Source organism: Poecile atricapillus, chromosome W, assembly GCF_030490865.1.
Source record: "Poecile atricapillus isolate bPoeAtr1 chromosome W, bPoeAtr1.hap1, whole genome shotgun sequence".
NCBI lineage: Eukaryota > Metazoa > Chordata > Aves > Passeriformes > Paridae > Poecile > Poecile atricapillus.
The window spans coordinates 60,815,061-60,841,571 of NC_081288.1; the positions used below are offsets into that span (position 1 = coordinate 60,815,061).

General features: G+C 34.3%; 1 protein-coding gene across 1 annotated transcript in view; it reads right to left on the reverse strand.

The window, feature by feature from the left end:
• Window positions 1–26,511, reverse strand: part of LOC131591881 (TBC1 domain family member 22A-like) — a 141,869-nt gene that overhangs the window by 57,306 nt on the left and 58,052 nt on the right. The window contains exons 10-11 of the mRNA XM_058862990.1: window positions 23,165–23,240; window positions 9,993–10,120 (exon numbers count right to left, since the gene is read on the reverse strand). Of these exons, the coding sequence (XP_058718973.1) occupies window positions 9,993–10,120; window positions 23,165–23,240 (204 nt within the window). The remainder of the gene's footprint in view (window positions 1–9,992; window positions 10,121–23,164; window positions 23,241–26,511) is intronic.

Genomic DNA, 26,511 nt, shown 5'->3' on the forward strand with positions numbered 1-26,511 from the left:
CATATCACTGAGTTTTGATTTTCTAGTTTTTGCTGTCTAAATACCTTCCCCTTTAAAAATCATGGGTTCTCATCTTTTTCCTTCTTTTGTTTTCCACACTGAATCTTCCCTGATGTCAATGAATGCTACCAAAGAAAAACAGACAAAAATACACAAACATCTTTCCAATTCACACTTACATTTAAACAGTTGATCTAGTGGTCAAGAATTTCACATCATAGGAAGTTCTTCTAAATATTATGGAAAGATTTTTAAGTCACTTTGCAAAAATAAAGAGAACTTCCATTTTGAGATGAAGGTTTTTAAATCTGAGTGCCTACCAGCATGCTATGTACTTATGCTGCAGAGCTAATGAAGTCAGTATGTTCAATGGAGCCTACAAAGGCATTCAGCTGATGAGCCCCGCCAAACAATACATCTCATAAATCACTCTAAATCTTTTTCTAAGCTCCTGAGTTGATTTACTGGGTGAAGCTTACATACCCAACACAGCAATGAACTCAAACTTATAGAAAGACACCTATCTTCCTGCATTTATATCTCAAACTGAACCATACCTCTGCTGTTCACAGCAAGACCACTGGTAGGAAGGACAGACCAAGAACTTCGGAGTTCTGGATATGACAGACCTCTAAACACGAAAATTCGCATGTACTGGCAAGTAACATGCAAACCCATTCAAAAGCATGCATTTATGCCAGTTAACAACTTTTTGGGGAGTCATATTTAAGCATCTCATAGAGGGTTCTATCGTCAGTTTTATATCTGCCAGTGCCAGTGAAACTGCAGATCAGAGCTGGCAGCTGAATGTACACACTGGTCTGTGCTAAAATGTAGTCCAGCAGAAAATCAGGACCCACTTAGTCTGCTTCCACTGAAAATTTGGGAACCCTGTGTCTTGACATGAAACTACAAAATAAATAGGAAAAGCCAACAAACTAAACTTGGATGATCAGCCAAAGATATATGCACACACCATTATAATTCTACAAATACCATCTGGCTTTCTTCTATTTTTGGAGAAAACCTGTGAGCTATATTCATTTATAAAATACTCTTATATATGAATGACAGTATTTTAAATTCACATGGAAAAGCTGAATTACTGTTTAAGAAATTTGGGGTTTCTCCCTTGTGCACATAATCCTTAGGCATGTTAAAGACTGTACATAAAGTTATACAAATATATATATGGTTAAAGCAGTGTGGTTATTTTTTGACTAACACTCTTACCTTCTTTTCTTTGAGTTTTCTATTATTTCAGATTGCATTTAACACAAAACAAACAATAAGAGGTCAGTGACTTCAGTAGTGCTGTACAACTGAAATATAATTGCCTGCCACAATAAATTCCTAATGAGCACAACTCTTGCCAGTGGAAGGTTGCCCTGGCAACAAAATTATTCCAGAATGTAACTATCCATTTGGTAGAAGGCAATGACACTCAGTTGTCTGACAAAGATTTGAAAACTATAAAAACTTTTCAATTGCTCAAGTTCAACAGAAGCTTGATGTACCAGGACTCTCTTGACACAAGAAAATACTGATTTGCTGAATATGAAGGGGTTGAGAAACTTCCAAATGAATGCAGAGTTAGAACAAGGACATTATGTTAGAACAGGTACATGTTTGGATTGCCAGTCTTGCAATAAAAGTTCTTCTCTCATTTGTTCATGTCTTCCTAAGGTTCCAAGTAACTAAATATGATTTAAACCATACTTTTACATTTATTTTTAAAGAGAACGATGTGAAAAGGTTCTCATGAACTATAGTGGAAGTTGGCAAGATCAAGGCTGGGCTCAGTAGACAGTAGGACAGTGAATTCCAACTCTGAGTTAGAGAGCTAAAAAAATTCCCAAGAGAAAACAAGAGGTGGCAGAATCAAGAGTAGAGGCATGACCTGAGTACAAGCCTCCTGAAGACATTGATGCTTTTTAACCCAGGAGTTGTCTTCTCTTACAGTCTATGGCAGGTAAGAGTCACTAACAAGACACACAATATTTTTACCTTTATTTCCTAAGAAAATTAAACTTTCATGTTTGCATTTTACATCCAGCAGGAAAGGTTATATCCCACTATGTCTGTCTCCCCTGCTCCAGAGCATCTAACCTATTGGCCAGTTTCAAATGAACAAATGCCTGGAAATCCGAAAGACATGATCCTACCCACATGTTAGTAATTGGATATTAAATATTCATATATCCAGACACTTCTTACAAGGTACCTAAGCCAGATTCTAAAGTTATGAGAGTATCAAATGAGAAAGTGTTCATGAATTAAAAGGACAAAAATAATAGAGTCTGTATTGTTCACTAAAATACTAAGTGGTCTTGAAAAATATTAGTTTGGTAGTGATGCAAAATTATTCAGAGTATCTTTTACTTGTAAGAAATAAAGTTGGATTCAAAAAGTTGCAGAAAGCTGTTGTGTCACTGAATAATAAAATGACAAATGAAATTCAGTCTGGATATATACACCAGAGGTAAAAACACTGCAAGGCATAAACATCTGATGTTATCCATGACACAAACCAAAAAAGACAGTCAGGTTGGACTAACTATGAACAATTACCTGAAGTACTCCCCTTTGACAGGTGAAATGGCATGAAAAAGTACAAATACAGAAATAAAAAAAGGAAACAACTTAAGTCTCATTTATGAATCCATGGTGGTCTCAACTGTTAAAGTTTTCATTTACTACACAACAGAAACAAGCACAAAAATCACATGAAGTGGCTTTTTTAAGTACAGATATTTTCAGCCTGTAAAAAGAATGATTGTATAAAGAGATAGAAAACAGTTTTGAGACAGCTGACAGGGAAAAACTGAATAAAGAATGATTTGACACAATTTCTCATCGTCAAAGAAATAAGTGGAAGTGAATTCAAAAAAATCTTTTGTTAAATCAAAGAAGGAAAATGTCTTTTCACTGTATAAAGAAATTACAAAAAAATCACTGCCACTGAATGTTTTACTCAGTATTTTTTTAAAACAATTGAATAAATATTTAATAATATTTATTAAATATGTTAGAACAGGTTAGATTTTTTTAATAGGCATTAAAAAAATCCGCGTAAGAGATAAATATATGATGAAGCTTGATAATAGAAGAAGATGGGAAGGTATATACCTTCCCCACTGTTTTGCTCTCATCTAAATGTGTCTTTGTTTACAGAACCTAACTTGGTTCAAGGATTTTTGTAGTCCAAAAAGACCAGACTAGAGAGGTCTCACACTCTAAATTCCTGGCCATGAAAAATTAAATTTGATTTTAGCACCCTTATTTTGAGTCTCTTGTCTCAGGTGGCTTAAGGCTTTGATTGAGATCACACTAGCAATAGTATCTTTATTTTACAGATTCTATAGTGTCTGTTGAGAAATGTACTCCAGTTTCAGCTTTAACGGATTTTATTTTATTTTTAATAAGCACTAAACGCAAGACAACCCTATGGAAAACACTTCAATCATTCTCACGTTCAGGGAACGAAATTCGCTGATTGGGTCTATGTGAAAAATGGAAACATAGGAAAAAATTATATTTTTGAACACTTCCTAAATTCCAAAGACATATGGCCAGACAAAAATCATTATTATGTGTAACCTTTTTCCTGCTCTTTATCTCTCTTTTTTTTGTAGGGCTTTTTTGTTGTCGTTGCTGTTGGTTTTTTGTTTGGTTTTTTTTTGATAGGAGGTGAGTGGGATGAAGGAGGAGCAAGAGGTGGTATATTTATGTAACCAAAATTCTATTTTAATAATTCCCTAGACTTAGACATCTATTTTCCATTTTGAAAAAGAGAAAACTTGTGCTTCTGCAGGTTTTTGTGAGTTTTATAGGATTTCTAGATTCTCAGCACTTCTGGAAAATGGTACCAATATTAAAACATTAGATGTCTACTTTTAAACAAAATCCCCTTAATCAAATCATCTAGCAGTGAGCTACATAAATGATATCAACAAATAAATAGGAAACAAATTTGTCTGTTACCATATTGGTCAACAAAGCATGAGGTCCAATATGAGACACGTGAAAATAAAAACGAACACTAAGTCAAAGAGATGAAAAATACACTTCAGACTTCCTTGAAGAAGGGAAGATATAAATGGTGGTAAATACATTTAAATTTTCCAGAAAAAAAATACATTTATTTTGGGCAAAGAAAGCATCGCTGTCCTTGATAAAGAAAAAAAAAAATTTCAAGAAGGAAAAAAATGTATTTTGATGAAGATGGCAGAAAAGGACAAGCAATCATTCTGATCTAACACTAGGGCTGAAATCACAGCTCCTCTCTCATCCTCCCTCCCTTGCACTGGTTGTGGTATTCATCAGCCTTCTCTCTTCCCTAATGTGAAGAAAACTAAGAAATACTGCCAAGGAGCTGAGGGGAACAGAAACTAGAAGAAAAACCTATTTCAGCAGTGAGACAGCAAATAAACTCACCAGTACTGTCAAATTCTATTGGTGTTATTATTTGCCTTTTTCTGCATCTTTTGTTAATCTTTGTAACTGTTTAGCATTTTGCATGGTAGGATTTTATAAATTCTTTCATTTGTGCCTAATTTCTCACAGTAAGCTTTAAGGTACCTTGGTAACAGTAAAGTTTTGCTCACATAAGAACAGGGCAATGCTGCAAAGTAGGACAGCAGGGCATGCAAACAGTACCTGCCTCACCTCCCTGGTTTGTGTTTCCAATGAATCTGAGTGCATTATTCATGCCAACTGCATCAGCTAATTACTGGTGAGCTGGCAATACAGCAGTCAGCTAAATGGTATGAAACAAAAATGCATCCTGGCAGGTGAAAATATTCGGCTGTACGGTTCAACTCTAAACATTCATGCAGCATATGACAGCATGTATTTAGAACTGAAAACTTACGTAGCTGCTAGTTTATTTTTCTTTTCTGTTTTCTTTTTTTTGAGCAAGTTTTTAGCTATGAAACCTGTGTTGGTGCCTCTTCTGCGAATTATGTACTACTACTATGGTGAGTTGCACAGAGAAATCACTGCACAAAAGACAGCACAAAAAGGTAATTTATGCAAGAACATCAAATCAGAAGGTAAACACTTTAATGAAAATGAAATGAAAATGAAAACACATCCACTCTATTCTACATGAAAATAAATAAAATTAAGTATTTTTATGTCTATGAAAATTCCTATCCTATTTTAAACACCAATCAGTATAACACTGTTATCTTGCATCCGGATAATTTGATGGCATTGTTAGAAACTTCCTTCCAGCTGCAAACTGCCTACAAATCAAATGTAGTTTTGAACTCTGTATTTAAGCAGTTAAAAAATACTGATACTCAAAACTAAACACTGTCCTGCTCTAAGTACAGGTATACAAGCACTGACATTCAAGTCCTGTATTGGCGTTTCTAGTCAAGGATGAAGAATTGGGAATGGCTGCTGCCACTGTAATGGCATTGCTTCCTATCCCCCAACACAGGAGTACACAGCTGCATAAACACATCACACATCACACATTTTAAGAATTTAAATAAATAAAAAATAAATTTAAATTTATTTTTATTTTTATTTAAATAAATAAAAATAGAAACTTCAACGGAAACTGCCATAAAATGTCTTAGTCTGAAGAAAGAGCACTTTCTGAGATTTGATGGTAAGCATATAAAATACTTATCTAGAGCAAGACAACACAGACACTGAGCTTTGAGGCATCTCCACCTTTTCTAACACAGTATATTGAATCTTGAGTTAAAGTAAGAAAGCCACAAAATAGCAAAGCAATCTTTAAAATAATGCCAAAGCATCCTTCTCTCAAGGACCAAATATAAAACTAACTTGCATTTTTTAAGCCCATAGAAATATGTCAAACACTTATATATACTGAATTCAGCCATCGTGCTAATTCATTTTAACAAGTCTTTTTGACAAAAAAGATGACAACATACAAGATAAAACGGCAAAATATAATAGAAGACAAAATTCAGGTCTTATGCTATTTTGGTTTGTGGACATAAACATTCATATTAATCAGTTTCAGTTCTATGGATTTAAATTTCAAATGTCTTGGTTACAACAAGCAATTTCCATTTGCATCTAAAAAAAATAAAAAACTAATATAACATTTTAAAAAATGAAAAAAAAAAAGGCCTGAAACAAGTGAAGAAGTGGGATAATTCACTCATTAAAATGCAATTCAGGTTAAAGAACAAATCAAACTAAATACAGCTAAAAATGCTTCCTCAACATATCTTTTGTAAGCAAAATGCGTAATGTCTTTACTTTTTCTTCTTTACACAGTTCTTCAGAAGACAGTGATATATTTTATTGGATTTCATAGATACAGTTACAGAATGACAGAATATTAACTGAAGTGAGAAATTTGGAGCCTTTCCAAATTTCTTTTCCCCTCAGCTCTAACTAGCTCAAGTACAGGTATTTTGGATATGTTCAGTGATTTACTCCACAGACCCTAACAACTGACTGATGAATCCTAAATTAAACTAGACAGAGAATATGACTCCAGCCAAAGTACTCTTACTACCACACATTCCACTATAGAGGTGGACATCATTAAAGTGTCCAATTCTATTGTCACTAAAGTCACTGGAAGAACAGCAGCAAATACTGAAACAGAATGCAGTTCCAACACCTCCAGCCAACAGCAGTTCTCTCTCACACTAGGAAATACACAACAGCAGACTGTTAAAGTGTGCTGTTATTCCCCTGAAAACCCTCTGTTGGTAGTTCATGAGAAACTGGGGCCTGCTGTGAGAGTCACCAATCTAGAATTTAGGCTGGAAACAGCACAGTATTTATTTTTCCACTGAAACAGAGGGAAACAGGCAGCTTGGCAAAACAAGGCATGGTTTCAGCTTTAATAGGGAGAGTGGAAGACAAAAGAGAGAAAGATTTTATTTTCTATGAAAACAGCAGCAGCATCAGATCCTCTCTTTCAAAAGGTGTCACTGCTCTCTTCTCAATGGATTTCTGCAGGAAACAGAGCCAGAATGCACTCCTGGTGAATGAAGGGATCTGACAGTTCTGCTGGCCTTTCGTATTCCTTCCACATGAAGGAATCTGACTGTCCCACCCATCCAGAGCCCTCCTCTGACACTGCTCCTATGCCATTCCCACATCATGACACACACTGGGACTAGAGATGACTGTAAACAGGGCCTTCAAAATGCCCCATCCTGTTCCAAGAACAACAAGGTAGGTAGAGTCTGAGCAAAAGCCCAACATCAACAGTGTAGGGATGAATGCCTGTAGTCCCTGCTGATGTTACATAACATGATTAGTTCACCTTTCTGAATTTAAAGTGCAGGTAAAACTATTTCAGTTTAGAGTAGCTTAAGAATATCAGAGGATAAAAGTCAGTACAGGCATATCCTAAGTACCCAGTGAAATAGCAGACAATAAAACTGTGTAAATCTAAGCAGAATTCCTGTGTGTCCTTAATTAACTGCTTTAGGACACATGAGGTAGCAAAAGCAACCCTTGACAGGATCATCAGCTTTTGAGTTCAGGGAGAAAAGTAGTTAAATATCTATCCAGCCCTTACAATTAGAAGGATTGTTCCTCCCCTCTGGAAAGCTAATTATATTTTTTGCCTTTACTCATTTTACATCTCTCTTTCAAATCAAACATCACAGGTTCATCCATAGTTAAGCCCTCTGAAAAACTTTAACAATATATCTCCAAATGAGAGATATATTTTGGCCTATAGCAGTTAAAAATATGAAACAGACAAGAAAACCAACTGAACAAATTCCATCTCTGAAGTGTTTTTCCATTCAGAAAGCAGCACTGCTCATACAGTTGTAAACAATTAAGTTAGAAATTGCAAGCAACAGAATAACTTAATGAAAAGTTGAGTAAAAATCTGTAACTTCAGCAAAAACTTTGCATGAACTTTACTGGCTCTTGCAGGTTCACTGCATTTATTTTCCATATTATCAGGGTGAAAAAATCCATATTATAGGTTGATAACCAGTGTAATATAAGCACAACTGAAATCTGATTAGCAACTTGAGGAATTACTTGCACTCGTTTCAGAAAAAGGTGTCTACATTAGGATATCCTTATTGGTTTTAAATACACTAGACATAAATACATAAATACACAAGACATGCATACAGAACAGTCTACTAAATAATGAAACCTAGGAAACTGCACAGATCTGGGGCACCTGCTGAGTCAAAACATAATTATTCCATAAGCTTGTTTAATATAAAAAAAATAGTCCCACACTCTGTGTATAAGAATTCCATTTAGCTATTTAGATATAAATACCTTGAAAAAACCTTGACTTAAAAGACACCCTCAGAAATCTCATGCAAAGACTTAAGTATAAGGTTTTTAAATACTACTTTAAATACATCAGAAGTTTTTAAAAATTATAATTAAATAATCAGAAGCACTTATTTCAGATAAAGGTCCCACTGAAGCACAACTTGAGAGGTGAAATGACTACCAATGAGAAAGGGCTCCTTTCAGCATGGCAATAGTTTGAGAAATTAACCCCAGACTTCACTTTCAAAGGAAGATTCTTAACATTATCACAGAATCATAGCTCAGAGATGAGCTCAAGTTAAAATTCTGTCAAAAACATCTATTTTTGGGGCACATATGGATGGTCAGCTGGATTAAGGAGGCTCTCTTACATGATTTTATCATATAGATAAGGCTAATGATCAGGTACCAAGTGCAGTGCTAGAGGTAGCATAATAAAAAAACCTTCAGGAGCTAGAAATACTGCAGCAACAGCAACAAAACTTTACTCAAAAGGAGATAAATTAGTTACACTAACACATTTAAATAGCTCTGTCTTTCAAATTATAGAAAGGTCTTATAAAGAATAAATATTTTACACTGGAATAAAATGCCAGGTAATAACAGATATCACAGTGAGTAATAGATATGACAATGAAACAAAGGAGGCAAAAGAACCTCAGATGGAAACAACAGTCATGTTCAATTCAGATGTTTGTTGAAGATAAACTCTGCAAGGATACCTCCTCCTAGAACAGCTTAGCAGTACAACTGATAGATTCCCCATTTCTTAACGTGTTCTTATCAGATTCGGATACCATCAGACTTCACTGAAACAACTTACTGGACTCATTAAATAAAGAGCAAGCAGTTCTTCACCCTCTGTTACAGGTCTGGATAGATGATCTAAGTAGACATTCTGGTATTAAAGTGTATGAAACTAGCAGAGCATTTCTACATAATGATTAAATATAAAGACAATGATATTTAAAGATATTGCATCTCTTTACAAGGCATAAATTGTGAGTTAATTTCATATTTACTGACTAATAGTGTTGAAAATTCTTATGGAATTTAAAATATTATTACTTTTCCCTCCCCCCTCTACTTCAACAATGAAGTTGGTAGATAAAGACATATAGTTTAAACATATAGTCAAAAATTGCAACCAGAAACTACTGGAACATGAAGTAATAGAACTAAGAATGAGTAAACTGCTTTTCTCAAATACCAATTCTTTCTCTTGACAGTAAGAAAAGAAATTATTGAGGAAAAATAATTATCACAACAAGAGGTCAGCAACATAAAGAGTTTTGTCTGGACAAACAGTAAGACAGAAGACATGACAAAGGATGAAGGCTGAGAACTGAAGACTGGAAGCTAATATTGGATTGAGTAGTTAAGCAGATGGACAATAAGAAACCTGAAACTCAGAATCAATGAAGGACATTGATTAGGCACAATCCAATGTTTCACTTCTCTGAAGAGAAAGAAGGGAATATTGACATTAACTTTGAGTGAGTGTTCATTTTAGTACTATAAACTATCATGACATCAAGTGCTTGCCTTTGAAGGACAAGACTGAAGACATTAAATGTTTCTAAGTAGTGGTGATCATTGAAAGTTTTTTCTCTTATTATGGTGATTTTCAGATGACACTAAAGCAATAGGTTCAAGAAAAAACACTCACAAAGATACTGGCATGTCCAAAACACATTACCAGAGTTATGGAGGTTTAAAAAAGTACTTACTTGGTATGTGTCCCATAACCTGATGGTACACCGTAAAGGGACTTCTCTCATCAGCAAGTTATTCATCCAACGGAAAGCAAATTGCAAGTATTTCACCTCATGCTGATCCAAGTGCCTATGAACTTGTTCTGAAGACAGAATAAACAGGTATTTTACTGCAACTTTTCTGAAATCTTGAAGTATCAAGTGCAGTGTCTAAAACAATAAAACACTCCTCCAGTCTCAAGGAAATAACTTGTGGTGCTGCATGCAAATTCTCACAACCAAATGAGAACACCCAGAATATAAATTAGTTAAACATTACACTAGACTGACTTTTCTGCCACTAGATGGATTAAATAATTGGTCTGAATAGCACTATCTTAATAAAACATTAAGATCAGAGTTTTACAATATACCACAAAAATATACAAAGTTATTATGTAAAATTATTAGGAACATAAATCCTCATTAATTTCTTAGGCTGCAAATTATTTGGGGCAATGCCACAGGAAACATGGTTTCCAAATAATATAATGGCCACAAAAATAAAATTAAAATTATTTTTTTGGCAATCAAAAAAGAAAATTATTACATTAAGAAGGTAAAGAAATATAAGGAAAGGACATGTAAAGGTTGTATTCATCTGAGACATGAAAAAGTGAGATTAATGTGTAGGAAATACAGTGAGAAAACTTAACTAATTTGCAGCTTAAATAATTTCTTAGTATTTCAAATAAATCCAAATAAAACCAATACAAATCAATGGTTTCTAAACCAGTACTCTCACACACTGTGTTTATTGTAGAACATATTCTATTTGAATAATGTATGTGATAATAACTTGCATGGGTTATTGCTAGAGCTAATAGAACTAATCTACTACACGTTTTATCTATATTGAGAGAATTTTCTGCAAAAAGGACATTCTGTTAACAGGCTTTAGTTAACAGGCTCAAATATGACATTAGCATGGGGTAAATGACAAACACTGCAGAAATGCTAATGTCTTATTTTGGACAAATTTTGACATGAAGTTTTTTTAAAGCCTAAATAAGACATTCCTATGGTCTTTCTCCATACAAATACGTTCATTGGAGATTTTTGCTGCCCAGATCATCCCTTCATCCAAATTCACAGAGGTATATTATCAGATCAAACAATGAGTAAATGCTCATCTTCCAAACTTTATAAATCTAAGAAATATCTAAAAAGGCACTAAACCACTAAATTAATTAAAATAATAATCCCCAGAGTATGGCAGCATTATTACAGGAAACATTACTTAGAGATTAAAGTAACAGAAGTAATACTAAATTATAATAAAGACTGAAGCTTTTAATCTTTTTTTTTCCCTCGAGATGTATTTTTTGGCTATATGGAAGTGTCAGCCAATATAAAACAGTTGTTTAGATATGGAAGCTGGGAGTAGAAATCTTTCAGATTTCAAAAACAATCAAAATCAGTTGTTTTTTTTTAAAAAAATAAGACATCACAACACATTACTCCAAAGATCTCCTTATCACATCTTGTCTCCAATGATAACTGAAAACAAATATTAATGAAAATGTATTAAGCACTGGTATTTCTTTATAGCACTTTTCACCCTCCATTTATCTGTGGCTAAAGCAGTCTTCAGCAGACCTGGTATCTATGTTCCTACAGTCATACCCTTCCACGATACAAATATAAAGAAATATAGACAAATTCTTAAATTGTGAGGCCCAGAACTACACACCATGTTCTAGGTGATGCTGCACCAACACTGAATACAGTGGGATGATCAACTCTTTTGACCAGCTGGCAATGTTGTGTTTGATGCACCACAGGATGGGATTTGCCCTCCTGGCCAGGACAAACCAGATCTCTTTCTTCAGGGCTATTCTCCCACCCTCCCTCTCCCAATCTAAACCTGTCCTCAGAATCACTTCATCATGGACACAGAACTTGTAACTTGTTCTTTCTAAATTTTCAAATCTTAAATAAATCATTGATGACTGCCCAATGCTCCAATCTAACAGGATCCCTCTCCAAGGCATCTTGTTCCTCAAGAGTCAACAGTGTCCCCCAGTATATTATCATCTGCAAACCTGGTGATGGTGCATTCAACCCCTGCATCCAGATGACTGATAATATTGAATAGAGCTGGCCTTAATCTTGAACACTTAAGGACATCACTGGTGAATGCTCACCTGCCAAATGTAGCCTTACTTTGAGCCCTGTCCTCTGTCACTTCTCCACCCACTGCACCATTATTAGGTCACTTATTTACACCAAAGGCTGAATGACTATTGTGTGTCTGCTTTGTTTTAGAAAGCTGCAACTTAAATAGGCTGAAGTGAGATACTGGGTTGTATTTATTATTTGAATGTCACATTTGCATACCTACGCTACAGACTACTATGATTCAATAATCTAGCACATCAAGCAGGATGCAAAAAAAAAAGCAGTTTTATTTCTAAGCAAAGTTACTAACTCACAAAATTTTTGTTCTTCACACAGCAGAAACAATTTTCATTTGGTTGTTTGTAGCCATTAAAAGTAAGTAATGAAGAACAATAAATTGTGCCAGTTGTGATATTTCAACTATGGTAGTTAATGGGCACAATGAATTTCTTGAAAGTTGCTCTCTAGTCTAAACAAGTTGAAAAATGGATTACTAAACTCTATGCTTTATACCTAATTGATGCAAGACTGGAATAGAAGATGCACTGAGTAAAGAAGCTAATTATTCCTACTTTGTAAGTAATTGTAAGCAGAAGTTAATTTGCTGATAAAGGTAATTTGGACTGGCATAATCTAAATCTAAATTTTCCATTTCAATGAAAATAAGTATGTATGTGCAATGAACAAGAAGATATATAATTACTGTCAGCTTTAAAACTTCAAGTATTTTATAAAAACTACTTCTACTGCAGTTTCTGAAAGCAAAATTATTTTATCATTTAAAAAAATAATTCTTTAATCAAAATTCAAAACAAATAGAAATTACATTTAGTAAGTTTCCCAACACTTTCAATAAATCTACACATAAAGTTTGCATGTAGGAAGTCTTCTGATTAAAGAATAAAATACATTACAGAGATACATTCCAAAGTAGCATACTGTCAAAAACAGGTAACCTGTAGACAAAAAACATTTATAACTATTCATATTTTTACTAAATACACTTATTGGTATGTTACTTTGAATGATCATATTTAGCTACCTTTAACAGATTCTTCTCACACCAGATGGGCCTATACACATAAAACATTTATTCTTCATGTTCAATGTCAGCATCTCATGCTATTTCACTGAATTCAAAATTAAAATCTGCATGATTACAGAATCATGAACCAAACAGAAGGACAGAAACAACTTGAGGATGGTGTTAGAATGAGTTTCTAGGCAAGCTTACACATAAGCAAAGAAAACACACAAAATAATGTAAGATTATGCCTGAACTGCCAAACTACTGTAGCACAGCATAGTGTCACCACAGCCATTTGTACAGTTCAACATTTCAGAACATTAGCCCTTAGGTGCTCACCTTTACTAAAAGATTCCTATCAATCAATCCTAGCAATAGCTTCTGATGTTTGACCTAGCTGTGAAATTTGGAATATTACTTAAAGTTTATTTTTCAGTCATATTTCATACCCTGAACACTTTGTTTTTAACTCTATTTTATCAATATTTTATACATATTTCATTGTAAATATAAAAAGCACTAAGTGTTAAAAAGTATCTGAAAAGCAACAATCTCCTATAGAGGCTTTTTAGTTCAACAAAAGAAAAGTGAGTATTTCTCATGAAAAGCCACACCATTTTTCTTAAAAACTGCAAGAGTAACTGCTCTGATAGCAAAGCAAAAGGAAAGTAGAATAATGAGCCAATCTTTGCCACAGGAGCTTATTGATATTGCCCTTTGCATGCACAATGATTTTTTCTGTATTGATCCTTAACGTACAAAAACATGCTATAGAAACATGTTAGCACTCCTGTTTTCCATGGAATCATATAATCATTTAGGCTAGAAAAGACCTGTAAGATCTTGATACTGAACCATTAACCTAGCACTGCAAAGCTTGCCAATAAACCATGTTCCTAAGGGCCACACCTACACATCTTTTAAATACCTCCAGGCATGGTGACTCCACCACATCCATGGGAAACCTGTTCCGGTCCTTGATAATCCTTCTGGTGAAGAAATGTTTCCTGATATCCAATCTAAACCTCTCCTGCCACAGCTTCCTCTTGTCATTTTCTCCTGTCTTGTCACTTGTTATTTAAGGGAACTGACCAACCCCTACCTGGCCTCCTTTCAGGCAGTTGTAGATAACAATAAGGTCTCCCCTGTCCCGTCCCCCTTTTCCAGGCTAAACATCCCCAGCTCCCTCAGCCACTCCTCATCAGACTTGTGCTCCAGAGCCTTCCCCAGCTCTGCTGCCCTTCTCTGGACACATTTCAGCACCTCAGTGTCTTTCTTGTTATGAGGGGCCCAAAACTGAACACGGGATTTCAGGTGTGGCCTCACCAGTGTTGAGAACAGGAACTATCACTGCCCTGGTCCTGTTGGCCATGCTGTTTCTGGTATGAGCCAGGATTACACTGGCCTTCTTTGCCACCTGGGCACATGATGACTGATGTTCATCCAGCTGTTGACCCAGGCCCTTTCCTGCAAGGCAGCTTTCCAGCCAATCTGCTCCAGCCTGTAGTGCTGCAGGGGGCTGCTGTGACTGAAGAGCAGGACCTGGCATTTGGCCTTGTTGAGCCTCACACAACTGGCCTTGACCCATTGATCCAGCCTGCCCAGATCCCCCTCCAGAGTCTTCCTACTCTCCAGCAAACCAACACTACCACCTGACTTGGTGCAAACTGACTGAGGGTGCATTCCATCCCGAAATGTTACAGTTCCCACATATGGAACCTTGCTGTCCAAAAGAAAGGACCTCGTCACCAGTCAATGAGTGCTTCCATTTTTAGTACTCTATTTGTTGAAAGCTAATTTTTAATCTAATTTTCTCTCCTGAATAATTTCTACACTGTTCAAAACCAGGATGTTTATGGGATAAAAAAGGTAAGAGTTTGGAGTAAAATCTCAATACCAGATGTTGCCAGATGCAGAAAAGGGCTTATGTAAAATTCTGAACAGAAGTAATTCTGTCAAGACTATAGCTTAGCAATGAGTTATTTGTAGTTATGTATATTAACTTTTATTAATATACATTAATTACAGAAGAAGTTCCTGATGACTGAAGAAGACATTCTAAAGATCATAAATGTGCACCTCAAGACAAGATCTCATCATGATTCATAGCTCTACTTCAAGTAATAGTAGAGATCAAAAGTCAAATATGTACATGCTGATTATATCTTGTTTCAGACTTAGTTTAATTTTATAACTGGTTAAAATTGTCGACTATAAAAAATTACAACACAAGCATTAAAAAAATACACTGAAAAGTCCTAAAAATGAAAATATGACTTGCAGAAACACTGAAGTATTACCAATTACATTCTCCTCATGATCTACAGTTTAAAGATAATGGTCTATTTAAATTTAGCTCACTAAATATATAGCTTGTAGCTAGGACTGAGAAGTATCTTTGTCTTAACAAAAGATATGGTCCATATGCTAATACTGAAAAGCCCAAGACACCCAAGCAAAAGAAGAAAATAGTAGAGGAGGGAAGGAGAGGAGAAGGCCTGGTTGCCTCATGGAATCAAATGAAAGTAACAATTCTGTGGTATGTAACACCAAATGGAGAAAAATATTAAGAAAAACATTTAGTAGTAATCAAGAAAGATCTACCCTTCCAGCTAAAAGTTAAGAAAAACACCACGTTTCCAGGTGGACCTCAAACTTTATATTCCAAGTACAACAAACAACAGGGAAAACATTTGTTTGGTGAGACACTTCTAGGTACCATCACTGGACTTCTCTAGCCTGTTCTTAAATCATAACTGTGTGCATTCATAAAAGGGCTTATGCCTGACACTTTTTAGATTCCCCACATGTAACATCTTTTTTCTTCCCTTTTTTCATTTTTTTAACTTGCCATGAAAATAGTAAGGTTTGGCTATGTAAAAGTTAAAGTGTTTACAAGCAGTCAGGAACTTACTAATTATTTTACAGTCAGTCTCAACTCTTCCTAAGGTCTCTGAGCTCTGCAATAACATATAAATATAATCTCCACAGTAAAACATAAAATTATTATTTAAAAGATATATTAATTAATTATAATGCCCAGTGAAAAGCACTTACAAGTGGATTAAAGTATAATACAGTAATTACAACCATAAAATCAGATATAAAATAACTACTAGTGAACTAAATAAAATAGCTTTATTAAAATAAGAAAGAGCTTTGAAGTGTAAATTAATTAAAACAATTATGAAATGCTTACAAGATTTTCCATCACTTCAGCACCAAGCTGACATAGAAAGATGGACCAAGAAACAAGGTCTTTATTAATCAGTAGCAGCAGTAAGGTCTAAATAAATTCTATGTCCATTTCCAATTCAAAATGCTTTCACGTGGCTGAGAATACCAATTTTGCAACTCTTGCAATTAGAGCTCTTTTTTCCTTAAGTTGATACTTCAACATAATCTTAATTCAAAGTTATTGGTGTCTGTAAAATGTTTTACAATATAATTAAACATGAACATAATTTTGCACATGCAATTATGCATTCTTTAACCATCAGCCAAAAAATCATTAGTATGATTGAATATGTAACAAAGATAGATCAAATGTCATCTATTACTACAGTTTTATTATCAATTCATTGTATGAACATCCAAGATGCAAATTAAAAACCAAATTAATTAATCTGTATCTATTATGTATATTGAACAGATAACTTATTCTGTGAGTTCTGATTAAACAACAGTAAATGGATTAATAAGAAAATGTATTAGTATTGGTTGATGTTTTTCCTTTTTGGGAGTCAGATTTTCTTAAAGAAAAAAGCAAAACAATTTTCTCTGCAGTTTAAAAAGTTCAATCAGCAGAGAAACTGAATGTCCTTCAGAAACTATGAAAGCACTAAAACTACTCATCAGGTATCTCTCAGTACTTTTTGGCTTAACTCATCACATGAAATTAAGTTTTGAGTAGAACTGTGAAATGTTTGTGTTTGGAGCGTTGGACAGTTCTATGGGAATAGGCACCTTTATCTCCTGGGACAAGAACCTGCTGAATGCAAAATATTCAGAGAAGAAGCTGTAAGAATCCCAAGTGAAGTCTGGACATTTAAAACTTTAGCAGCCCATTAAAAACACACAGCTCTTAAATATTAACTCAGACCTTAGAAAGGATAATCCTACCAGTACTAATCCTATTCTAATGAGGAATGTTTTATAAACTTCTCCAATTAAATAAGAAAATTTATTATACATAAATATTAAGAGCTTTATCAACCTTTTAGACATATATACAGCAAATATTTCAAAGCATGAGAAGCAGACAGAATTAAATAGTAGTACAATTAAATAAGCCTTTCCACTGTGGTTAAAAAAAACCACATATAAAAATAAAAAAGTTTTAACTGACTACATTTCATTAAGAACTTGATCTGTACATATTTACACACAACACATAATTATTTGCAAGAGAGTTATACTTAAAAATTTTATGTGAATAGCAAATCTGTGCAAAATATGAATTTAAGGCCACAACATGAAAGTGCCTTATTACAATTCCTTAGTTCTGGCTTCAGATAACAGGCCAACCAAGACATTTGTAATCCAAGAGAGAAGAATAAAACCCAGGAGTGAAACAAGTATAGAAAGTATGATTAGTGAAGCCAGAACATTAAGACAAGAGACATTATCTAATTTGTCTGTCATTAGGCTTGAATGAAAACACATAGAAAACGTGGCAGCAATAAGAAAAATAGAACTCATAAAATTATTAATAGAACATGGTTTTAAAAAAGGTGAAATAGCAATTTAACTGCACTTAGGAATAACTAACAGTATTTCCTCAAACAACACTATTCAGTATTTATTAAAACTCTTTTAATTGCTTTTAAGCAATCCAAATATAACAACTTAAATTTTGCACTGAAAATATCTTCCTTTTAATTTTTTTTTAACTTTTTTTTTTACAACAATAAAATGGAAATAAACTAGAAATTGTCCCAATGAAAATATCACATGTAGGAATAGCTGTGCTAACTCTCCAAAACAGACAATCAGAAGATGCATTCACAGTGGAAACAGCAGAAATTCTGAAATTTTACTGAACCTTTGAAAATAGTAGCTGAATTCCTAATAAACTTCCTTATGAGAAAGTTAAAATGCAGCACTCTTTTCATGTTCTTAGATATTCTTCCATCACTTCCATTTGCAAGAAAAGGGGGAAAGTATATACAGCAACAGTATGAGTGTTTTTATTATTTTTAATAATTTTCTGCATTTTTCCATCTCTTGCTTCTAAAATTCATGGGAGAATTCTACAAAATGATTAGTGATTTTTGGTGAAAGAATGTGAAACAGTAATAACAGAGAATTTCTTTATCTACAAGAAAAAAGGCTCAGACTGTGCAGAACACAAATGCAAAACCTGCATTGAGCTGTTGCAGAAAAGATGCAGAAAAAATCTTTTCAAACTTATCCCCATACAAGATGCAGAGTATTTATACTGAGTTGTCAATACTGGCTCTATAATTTTCTGAAATATTAAGAAGAAGCCAACAAATATAAAAATACATTTAACATTATAACAGGCTAAGCTTTTTTCCCTAGAACTGCCTTACTGCTAAGTTGGATAGAATGCTACATGATTTTAACGTCTTTTATCAATGTTTATGGATTCCCCAGACTACTTTTATCTACAAATGCTCAGCCTTCTCTAAATGGCTACCTCAAACTCTCATGTAATTACCAGTTGTCTTCCACTAAACTGAAGAAGTTGAGACTCTTCCAAGCATGACACCAGTCAAGTGCTAAGCACCTGTAAATTCTGGAAACACAAATCCTGAATTAATTTGGGCGTTTCTATACCATGCTCTTTTTTATATGTCCCCCAACCTCTCTGTGACCACAGTCTGCCCTGCTGCAGCCCAGAGACAGGGGGAAGATACTAATAGCAAGTACTAGACGAAAGAAAACGAGGCTCTCTTCTTCCTGGGATGGCATTCCAGCTTTATTCCAGGGATCGGGTAGAGAAGAGAGGAAGAAACTGGTAACGCACTGCTTTTTGAAGTTAGGAAAACGGGGAAGGGTTACAGTTTTACAGCCAATAAGAAAACACTGGGGAGGAGGAGTTAAGGAGGAGCTAAGGAGAAGGAACTAACATTCGGTAGTTCAGGGGTGCATTCCAGGATTATACCATTTTTCTAAATGCCTTACAACAATACCATATCTCTTTGATTTCAAGCCTAAATGAAGTAAAAGATAGTGTGCCACGTGAGTATGACCTTTTACAAACCATGGGAAATGGTTCACGATTTAGAGCAGAGAAGATCTACTGGCATTACAGGAAACAGAAAAGATACTTAGTTACAAGAGATTCCTTATATTACTGAGCTATCTATTGATCTTCCCTCTCAATTTTTTTGTATAATTCCGAGAAAAATCTGAATGATGACGACAAGTAGACTAATGAGATTGAATAGTGTTTTATCTTCAAACTCCATCTCATCTGTAACAACATTCCATTAACAAACTAAAAAAAATTCCATTAAACATAATTCATCAAAATAATTTTCCGGAGTTTAAGCAGAATGAGATTATGATTAAATTAAGAGTATTTGGCTGTTTGAAGTCTTCTGCAATATTCTGGAGTGTACACACAAGGACAGTTACTTTGAGGGGAGCTGTGATCCATAAGGCTGGGTTAATGAAGGTTGCTTGAATCACTGACATAATGCATTAGCACTCTCCAAAGCACAAGCATCACCTTTCATACACAGGTAATCCATTATTATTAGCAAATAAGCAGTACAGGCTTCATCTACTCACACAGCTACTTACTACATCAAGATTTGCTTCACCGTGCAGTTACCCAGCACCAAGAAAATAATGTGACACGGTACCAGCAGGAATATTATTTTCTTGCACAGTAACCTTAATGAGCACTTAGGATGAGTACAGCAAATACAGATCATGCGAGGCTTTTCTAAAAAGCAAAGCCACTGAATTTGTATCAGCCATACATTTCCCTTCAACTGCAGTATAGAATAAAAAGACAAAAGCAAAAAGGAAATGAAGAGTAAACCACAATATTCAATCAAATTGTCATGATTCCACCAAAAAGCCAACAAGTTTGGTTTCCTTTAGGTGAGGCACCTAAAAGGTTATGACTGCAGTACATAACTACCATTGTCCAATTAACAACAAAAACTTTAATTTAACCTTACACATACTCTGGTGTGCTTTTCTTGCAAAAGAAAGTAACTGAATGGACAATCTTCTAGACAAAAAGAAACAGCCCAAAGAAAAATTAAAAATGTGTATCTTTACAAAATGTTTAACTGTACCCCTGTATTATAAAGGTTGTGATCAGCAATACAAAGTCCAATTGACAACTAAATACTAATGGTATTCCATTATAGTCAACACTGGGGCCAATATCTTTGTTAAAAATTAATGATAGCAAAGAAGAGACACTGTGTTTGCCAATGATACCCGACCAGGTAGTGCTTGACACACTGAAAGTGGGGGCTACTACTTAAGGAACCTTTGCAGGCTGAACGAATGGCTAAGAGAAACCTCCTGAGGTTCAAGAGAGGCAAGGGTCATCACTTTGGGATGGAACAGTCTCCTTGAACAAGCACTGACTGGGCACAGCTTGATGGAAAGCTGCTCTGACAAGAAGAATTTGAGGATCCTGGTGGACAACAGGCTGTACCCAAGTCAAGAATGTCCTTGAAGTAAGAAAGGCCAAACATATGTTAGGCCTTCTAAGGACAAAAGAAGCCAACAGGTGAGGGGAAGTGATTCTTCCTCTGTATTTGCCACTTGGGAAGCCACGTCTGCAGCATTACATCCAGCTCTGTGACACTGACACACATGAGCAAGCCCGGCAGGGGGCAGTGGAAGCTGGAGCACTTCACACATGAAAGGAGGCTGATAGAACTGGGTTTGCTCAGCTTTAAATAGAAGTCTATGAATAGCTGCAACTACCTATTGGGAGCATGCAGAGAACATGGAACCAAATTCTTCTCAGAGATAAAATAAAAGGTGGTGGATATAAGCTCTATTTAAAAACAAATAATTATTTATATAAAAAATAAAATGACAGTAAAAGTAATCAAACTTCCTATAGTCTTACCCAAAGAAGCTGCAGAATCTCCATCCTCAGAATCATTCAAAACTCAACAGGGCAAGACTCCACACAGCCTGCTCTAAATTGGCCCTATCCAATTAGATAAAGAGCAGTCGAGGCAAGGGCAAAGGCTTGGAACACTGACTTCCAGAGGCCCCATGTAACCTAAGCAGTTCTAAATTTCTATCAATATTTAGTAGTAAACACTCATGATGCCTAGTGAAAACTACAAAAAAAAAATTATAAAGACCTCACAACTTTCTTTTAAATTAGATAAAAAACAGGAACCCACACTTCACTTTCAGTTACAGAGGGTGATCAAAGGACCATATAAGATGACACAACTATTTGCTACAACTGACTTATTTTTTTTTAACTGTGAAGCATCAAAAATAATGCTTCCTAAACCTAATAACTGAGAGAAATTATTCAGCTATATCCCTAAAGCACTGAAGGTACAAATTAGACTTCAGCATTTCTTTTTTTCCTTAAACTAAACAATAATATATTGTATTCTACTTAATATTTTTATTCAATTGAACAAACAAGTTGACTATCAGAATGCTATTTCTAATTTTAAAAACTCGGTTAAACAATTTGTTTATATAAATGTTCATTGACCAGGTTAAAGAAGTCTATTTATAGGAATTTTAATTGTACACTTCATTTAATATATGATTATTTGCTTCTGAAATGCAAACATCAATACTGATGCAAGACTAAAATTACATATAAAAAGTCACATTATGAGAAGTTAGATTATTTTTTAAGTAACAAAATACACTGATTAAACTGTATTTTAATATAAATATTTAGCTACCCATTATACAGAAATATGTCCTCATACTTCTCATATTCACTGGCATTTAAAAAAAAATACATCTACAACAATAATTTTTACATATATTTAAGTTTATAGTATAATTTTACACAAATATTTTTCACCTGCCCTTGGTTTTTCATCATTACAAATACCCTAATATCCTAGAAAAGCACTAGGACCATTATCAAATATTAAGGATGTACATACAAGCAGGCAAAATCTCCTATGACAAACACAGGCACAAAAATACTTCACAGTATATATAACAAAAAGAGGGAATTAATGTTTCCAAGAGGATTATCAAATATAAAGCTACACAAGAACTATTTTTTCTAAGTCATCACTGACAGGCTACTGTTGCAAATATATGCCTGGTTCTGCTTGGCAACATTTTGTTAATACTCTGTTCATTAATTTAACAAACTATCAAGAGAGTATGTTTAGAATGGGCAAGCATTATCTCTTGCATTTCATTTAATTAAACTCTGTTCTAGCTATATGACAGTCAGCATTTCATGAAAGGGATTCTTTAAAGGATGAAGGTAAAATATTTCAAAGTGCACTGCTAAAACATGAAAGCACAATCTAAAATTACCCCTGCACATACTGTAATTTATCTATAAAATTAAAGATGTTATTTCCAGAGTTCATAATTAATTGGATTCCACAGAGAAATTATGCAGGCATTCCAGACAGCAAAATGATGCACAAAGGCACAAAACATAGTGCCGAAGGACAACCATAAACAACCACCGTGACTTGCCTGCATTACAACAACCATTGAGGCTTAATGTGAAATGAATACTGGCTGCCTTTTGTATGTGGTCATTACTCTCCTGCAAAGAAATTGCCATTGAATTTTGATTATATTGCCTTAATAAAAAGTAATGAAAGAGGCTCATGCTCTAGTGGCTTTCTTTTAAATGATACACGACAGTGATCCGCAAAGGCCAGTGTGCCACAAACTAATGATGACACCTCACCTGAGGAAGGCAATGTTACTGCACCATTGCAGGTGACTGCAGTGGTCTTGGCTTTCCTTACAAACATTTTAACTAAACACTTTCAATGTAACATCAGTTAGAAATTAGTTTGCCTTTGAGGCTTACCATCAATCCGACTAACAAGTTCTTCCAACATCTTCACTTTCTTCTGGATTCCTGGCTGTGCAAATGTGTAGTTATCCTAAAGAGGAGACCACATGTAAGTATTAGTTGCAGAAAAGCAAAAAAGGTTTCTTTTCTTTAAATTTATTTTCTAAATCCATGTATTTTTCTCTGTTTTCTTATGATGTCTCTACATTGTGACTACATTTCCTAGGTCTGCTTCTACAGTAAAATAGTAAATCATCACACTGTATAGTCCTGAGTCCCCACCTCTAACAATATATTCTGTATGGCTATTCCTGCATCAACTGCTTTCTACTTGCAAGTAGTGAAGTTACTTTATTGCAGAAATGCAAGTAGCTTTATAAGGCCCTCATCTTACATGACAAAATGTGCCATGCTAGAAATTTTTAAGGTGATTTTTCTTCTCAAAATTTACAATTCTACAAATAATGTAGGAAATATGAAAAAATAGCCTATAATCAGAGAGAAAGAATTTGATCTTCTGAAGTACAGAGTAATAACTTCAAGCAGCATAAAAAATCAAAAGTCTGTTTTAAGGCACCCATAACTGTTCTGAACCCAAAATTACAGTTAATACCATGAATCAAAATCTAACACACAAGCTATGTAGCTAAAAGGGCATTATATTTGCATATATTTCTTTGAATTAATTAAGTCTAAATGGATTTTTAATTTGTGGATTGCTGCTCTATAATATAGACTTGAGTTTGAAATAATGACAGCAAGAAAGATACCTTCACTTGAAACCCAGTGATCCATCTTTTTAAATTATATTATTTAAATATACAGAAATGTTTCTGAATATTTAATTGACAATCCCTCCATTTAGCTCATTTTTTTACAATTGTCTTCCTGTGGTTCTCAAGAGATTCAAGAAAAGAAAATTATGCATACATATTTTAAAGGAAAGTTGCTATGTAGAATTTTTTTTTTATGCAACCACCACATACATAGAAAATCAGGGTAAAGGATGTTTTGCCCCAGCTGCTATTTTTTGAGTAATTCCTTTATCAATTTGAGCTAATTAATCCCAAAATTACTCTAAAATTTTTTTCATCTACATTGAAATATTAATTTTTCTTGACTTTATTTTAAATTTTAACTTGTTCTTAGAGTAAAAGACATGATTGTCAGTTCATTTTTATTTATCCTGATACGTTTTTTTCTATTTAAAACCAAAAAAAGTCTTATTGACTCTCTTACATGGGGTTTTAGGTTTTATTTGACTTATGAAACTGAACTGCAATTTAATCTTCAAATTCTGTAAAACTGCTATAAAGTGTGAGGCCTAAAAGTTCACAAGGCAAAATGATACACTAATAATTCTGTAAATTAAAGTACTTCAGCCAACATGTAATTTACAGTACCAAAAAGTCTACTGTACTCTGATCACCTAAACCACTACAACTTGTAACTGACTACAGCAGTAGCATTTTAAAAATTATAGCTAAAATTTGTACTGGTAGCCCTTTCACAGTAATTAATATTAGAAAGTAATGTATAAGCCAAAAGAGTATGGATGAGGAAGCAAGAATAATTCCTAAATTTTTTTTAATTTTTCACAGGAATCAACAAGCAAAATAGGCAACAATTTCAGCTTGTTGACATTATTTCACCAAAAGAACATAAGCAATAAGCATCCTTTTTAATAAAATAAAGCACCAAAACAGAAACAATGGAAATATTCACATGGAACTGAGATCTATTATAATCTCATTTCAGGGAGAAAGAAACTATCCCATGCACTGGAACACTGCCTTTTATACAAGTCTGACACACCTGTATTAGTCATGGATAATATCCAGGGTACAGCATCTTTAGGAAATCAAAATCACTTTCTTTATAGAATGTACTCTAACAACAAAAATTCACTTTTTTTCATCTCAAAATGTTTATATACTGTTCTATTTATTTAAACCAAGTTAACTGGTGCTTCAAGAAATAGTACTGCACTCAAAGTACAGCAACATAGCATTTAATTATTTCCTAACCTATCCTCTGTAAAAGAACATTCCTGTATTTAATACCGCAAGTCAGCACACCGTTAAAACAATAGTGCTTCGATCATTAGTCTCTCCCCAGGTAGTGTAACTCTTGACTGTGATCTATGAACCTGAAACTACTTTCTTTCTCAAAGCCTAATTTACTCCATACACACCTGGAAATGCAACCCAAAACTGCCATTTTGATTTGAAAACAGGTAAATTTACTTTCCACTGTATTTGATCTTTTGTCTATTTATTTTTCTGTTCATTATTTCAGCTGCAAATGAACACAGCTGGGGGGGGGGTCACACTTCTACTTGTGCTGACTCACCTACACTGGAAATATCTTCCTTGGATTTCCCAGTACTCTCTTCTAATTAAACTGTGTTGTACATATCCCCTCCTATGACACTTGTAGTTGACTTCCTGGAGTTCGTGAAACTGTGAGAAACACTTTGTAAATGTGAAAGGTATTCTGTTACCCACTATTCTTCCTCCTTTTGTACTTACAGATGAAAGAAAAGTAGTACAACAGAAAAGAAAAAAACATGCCAAACTCACAAAATTAATGAACTATTGCTCAGGGCTTTTCAGCCAAGACAATTCTTTTCTCAATTACTTATGACTGTTTCAGAGTTTGTCTTTTGCTCATTATTGATGGTCAAAGTTTCAAAGTTTATTTCAAATGAGGAAAGAAATTTCAGGATGAAAACAAGGAGTTCACATAAAATATCTCTTATTTCTAAACACTGTTCTTGACACTTTCTAGTAAGCATTTATGACAAAGCAAAATGACAATTAATAACATATGACAAAGTATGTATGGGTACACACCAGAATCCATGATAAACATAAAAATTCATGCACTGATGTGCAATGAATATCTAAATTCCTTGAGGTTCTGCTCACACAGCTTCCAACACACTTTCAGTGAACTATGCTAACCTACTTCACAGCTGAATGGTTATAATATCTAGTTCAGAGCAACACATAATTAGTTTCACCTCACAATAAAGAAGGTTAGGGCTTTATAATGTCACAAGAGATCAAAACTTGCTTCAGCTTCAAACCTTTGTGTTAGTAGTCTGTACTCATTCTGTAGAAGCTAGTATAACCACCCTACTTCCCTACAACTACAACCAGGTTTGGCAGGATTTCTCAAAATCTAGTTGTTGTAATTTAAAATAAAATACTAACATTATAGACTTCACTAAACATTTGAAATATATTTAATTAAGTAATTCCTTACTTTTTTTTTTTTAAGAGTAGAGAAATTCAAAATGGAAGAAACTAGGAAAAATGATCATAACAAATTTGCCTGGGACTGTCCTCCAGGGGAGA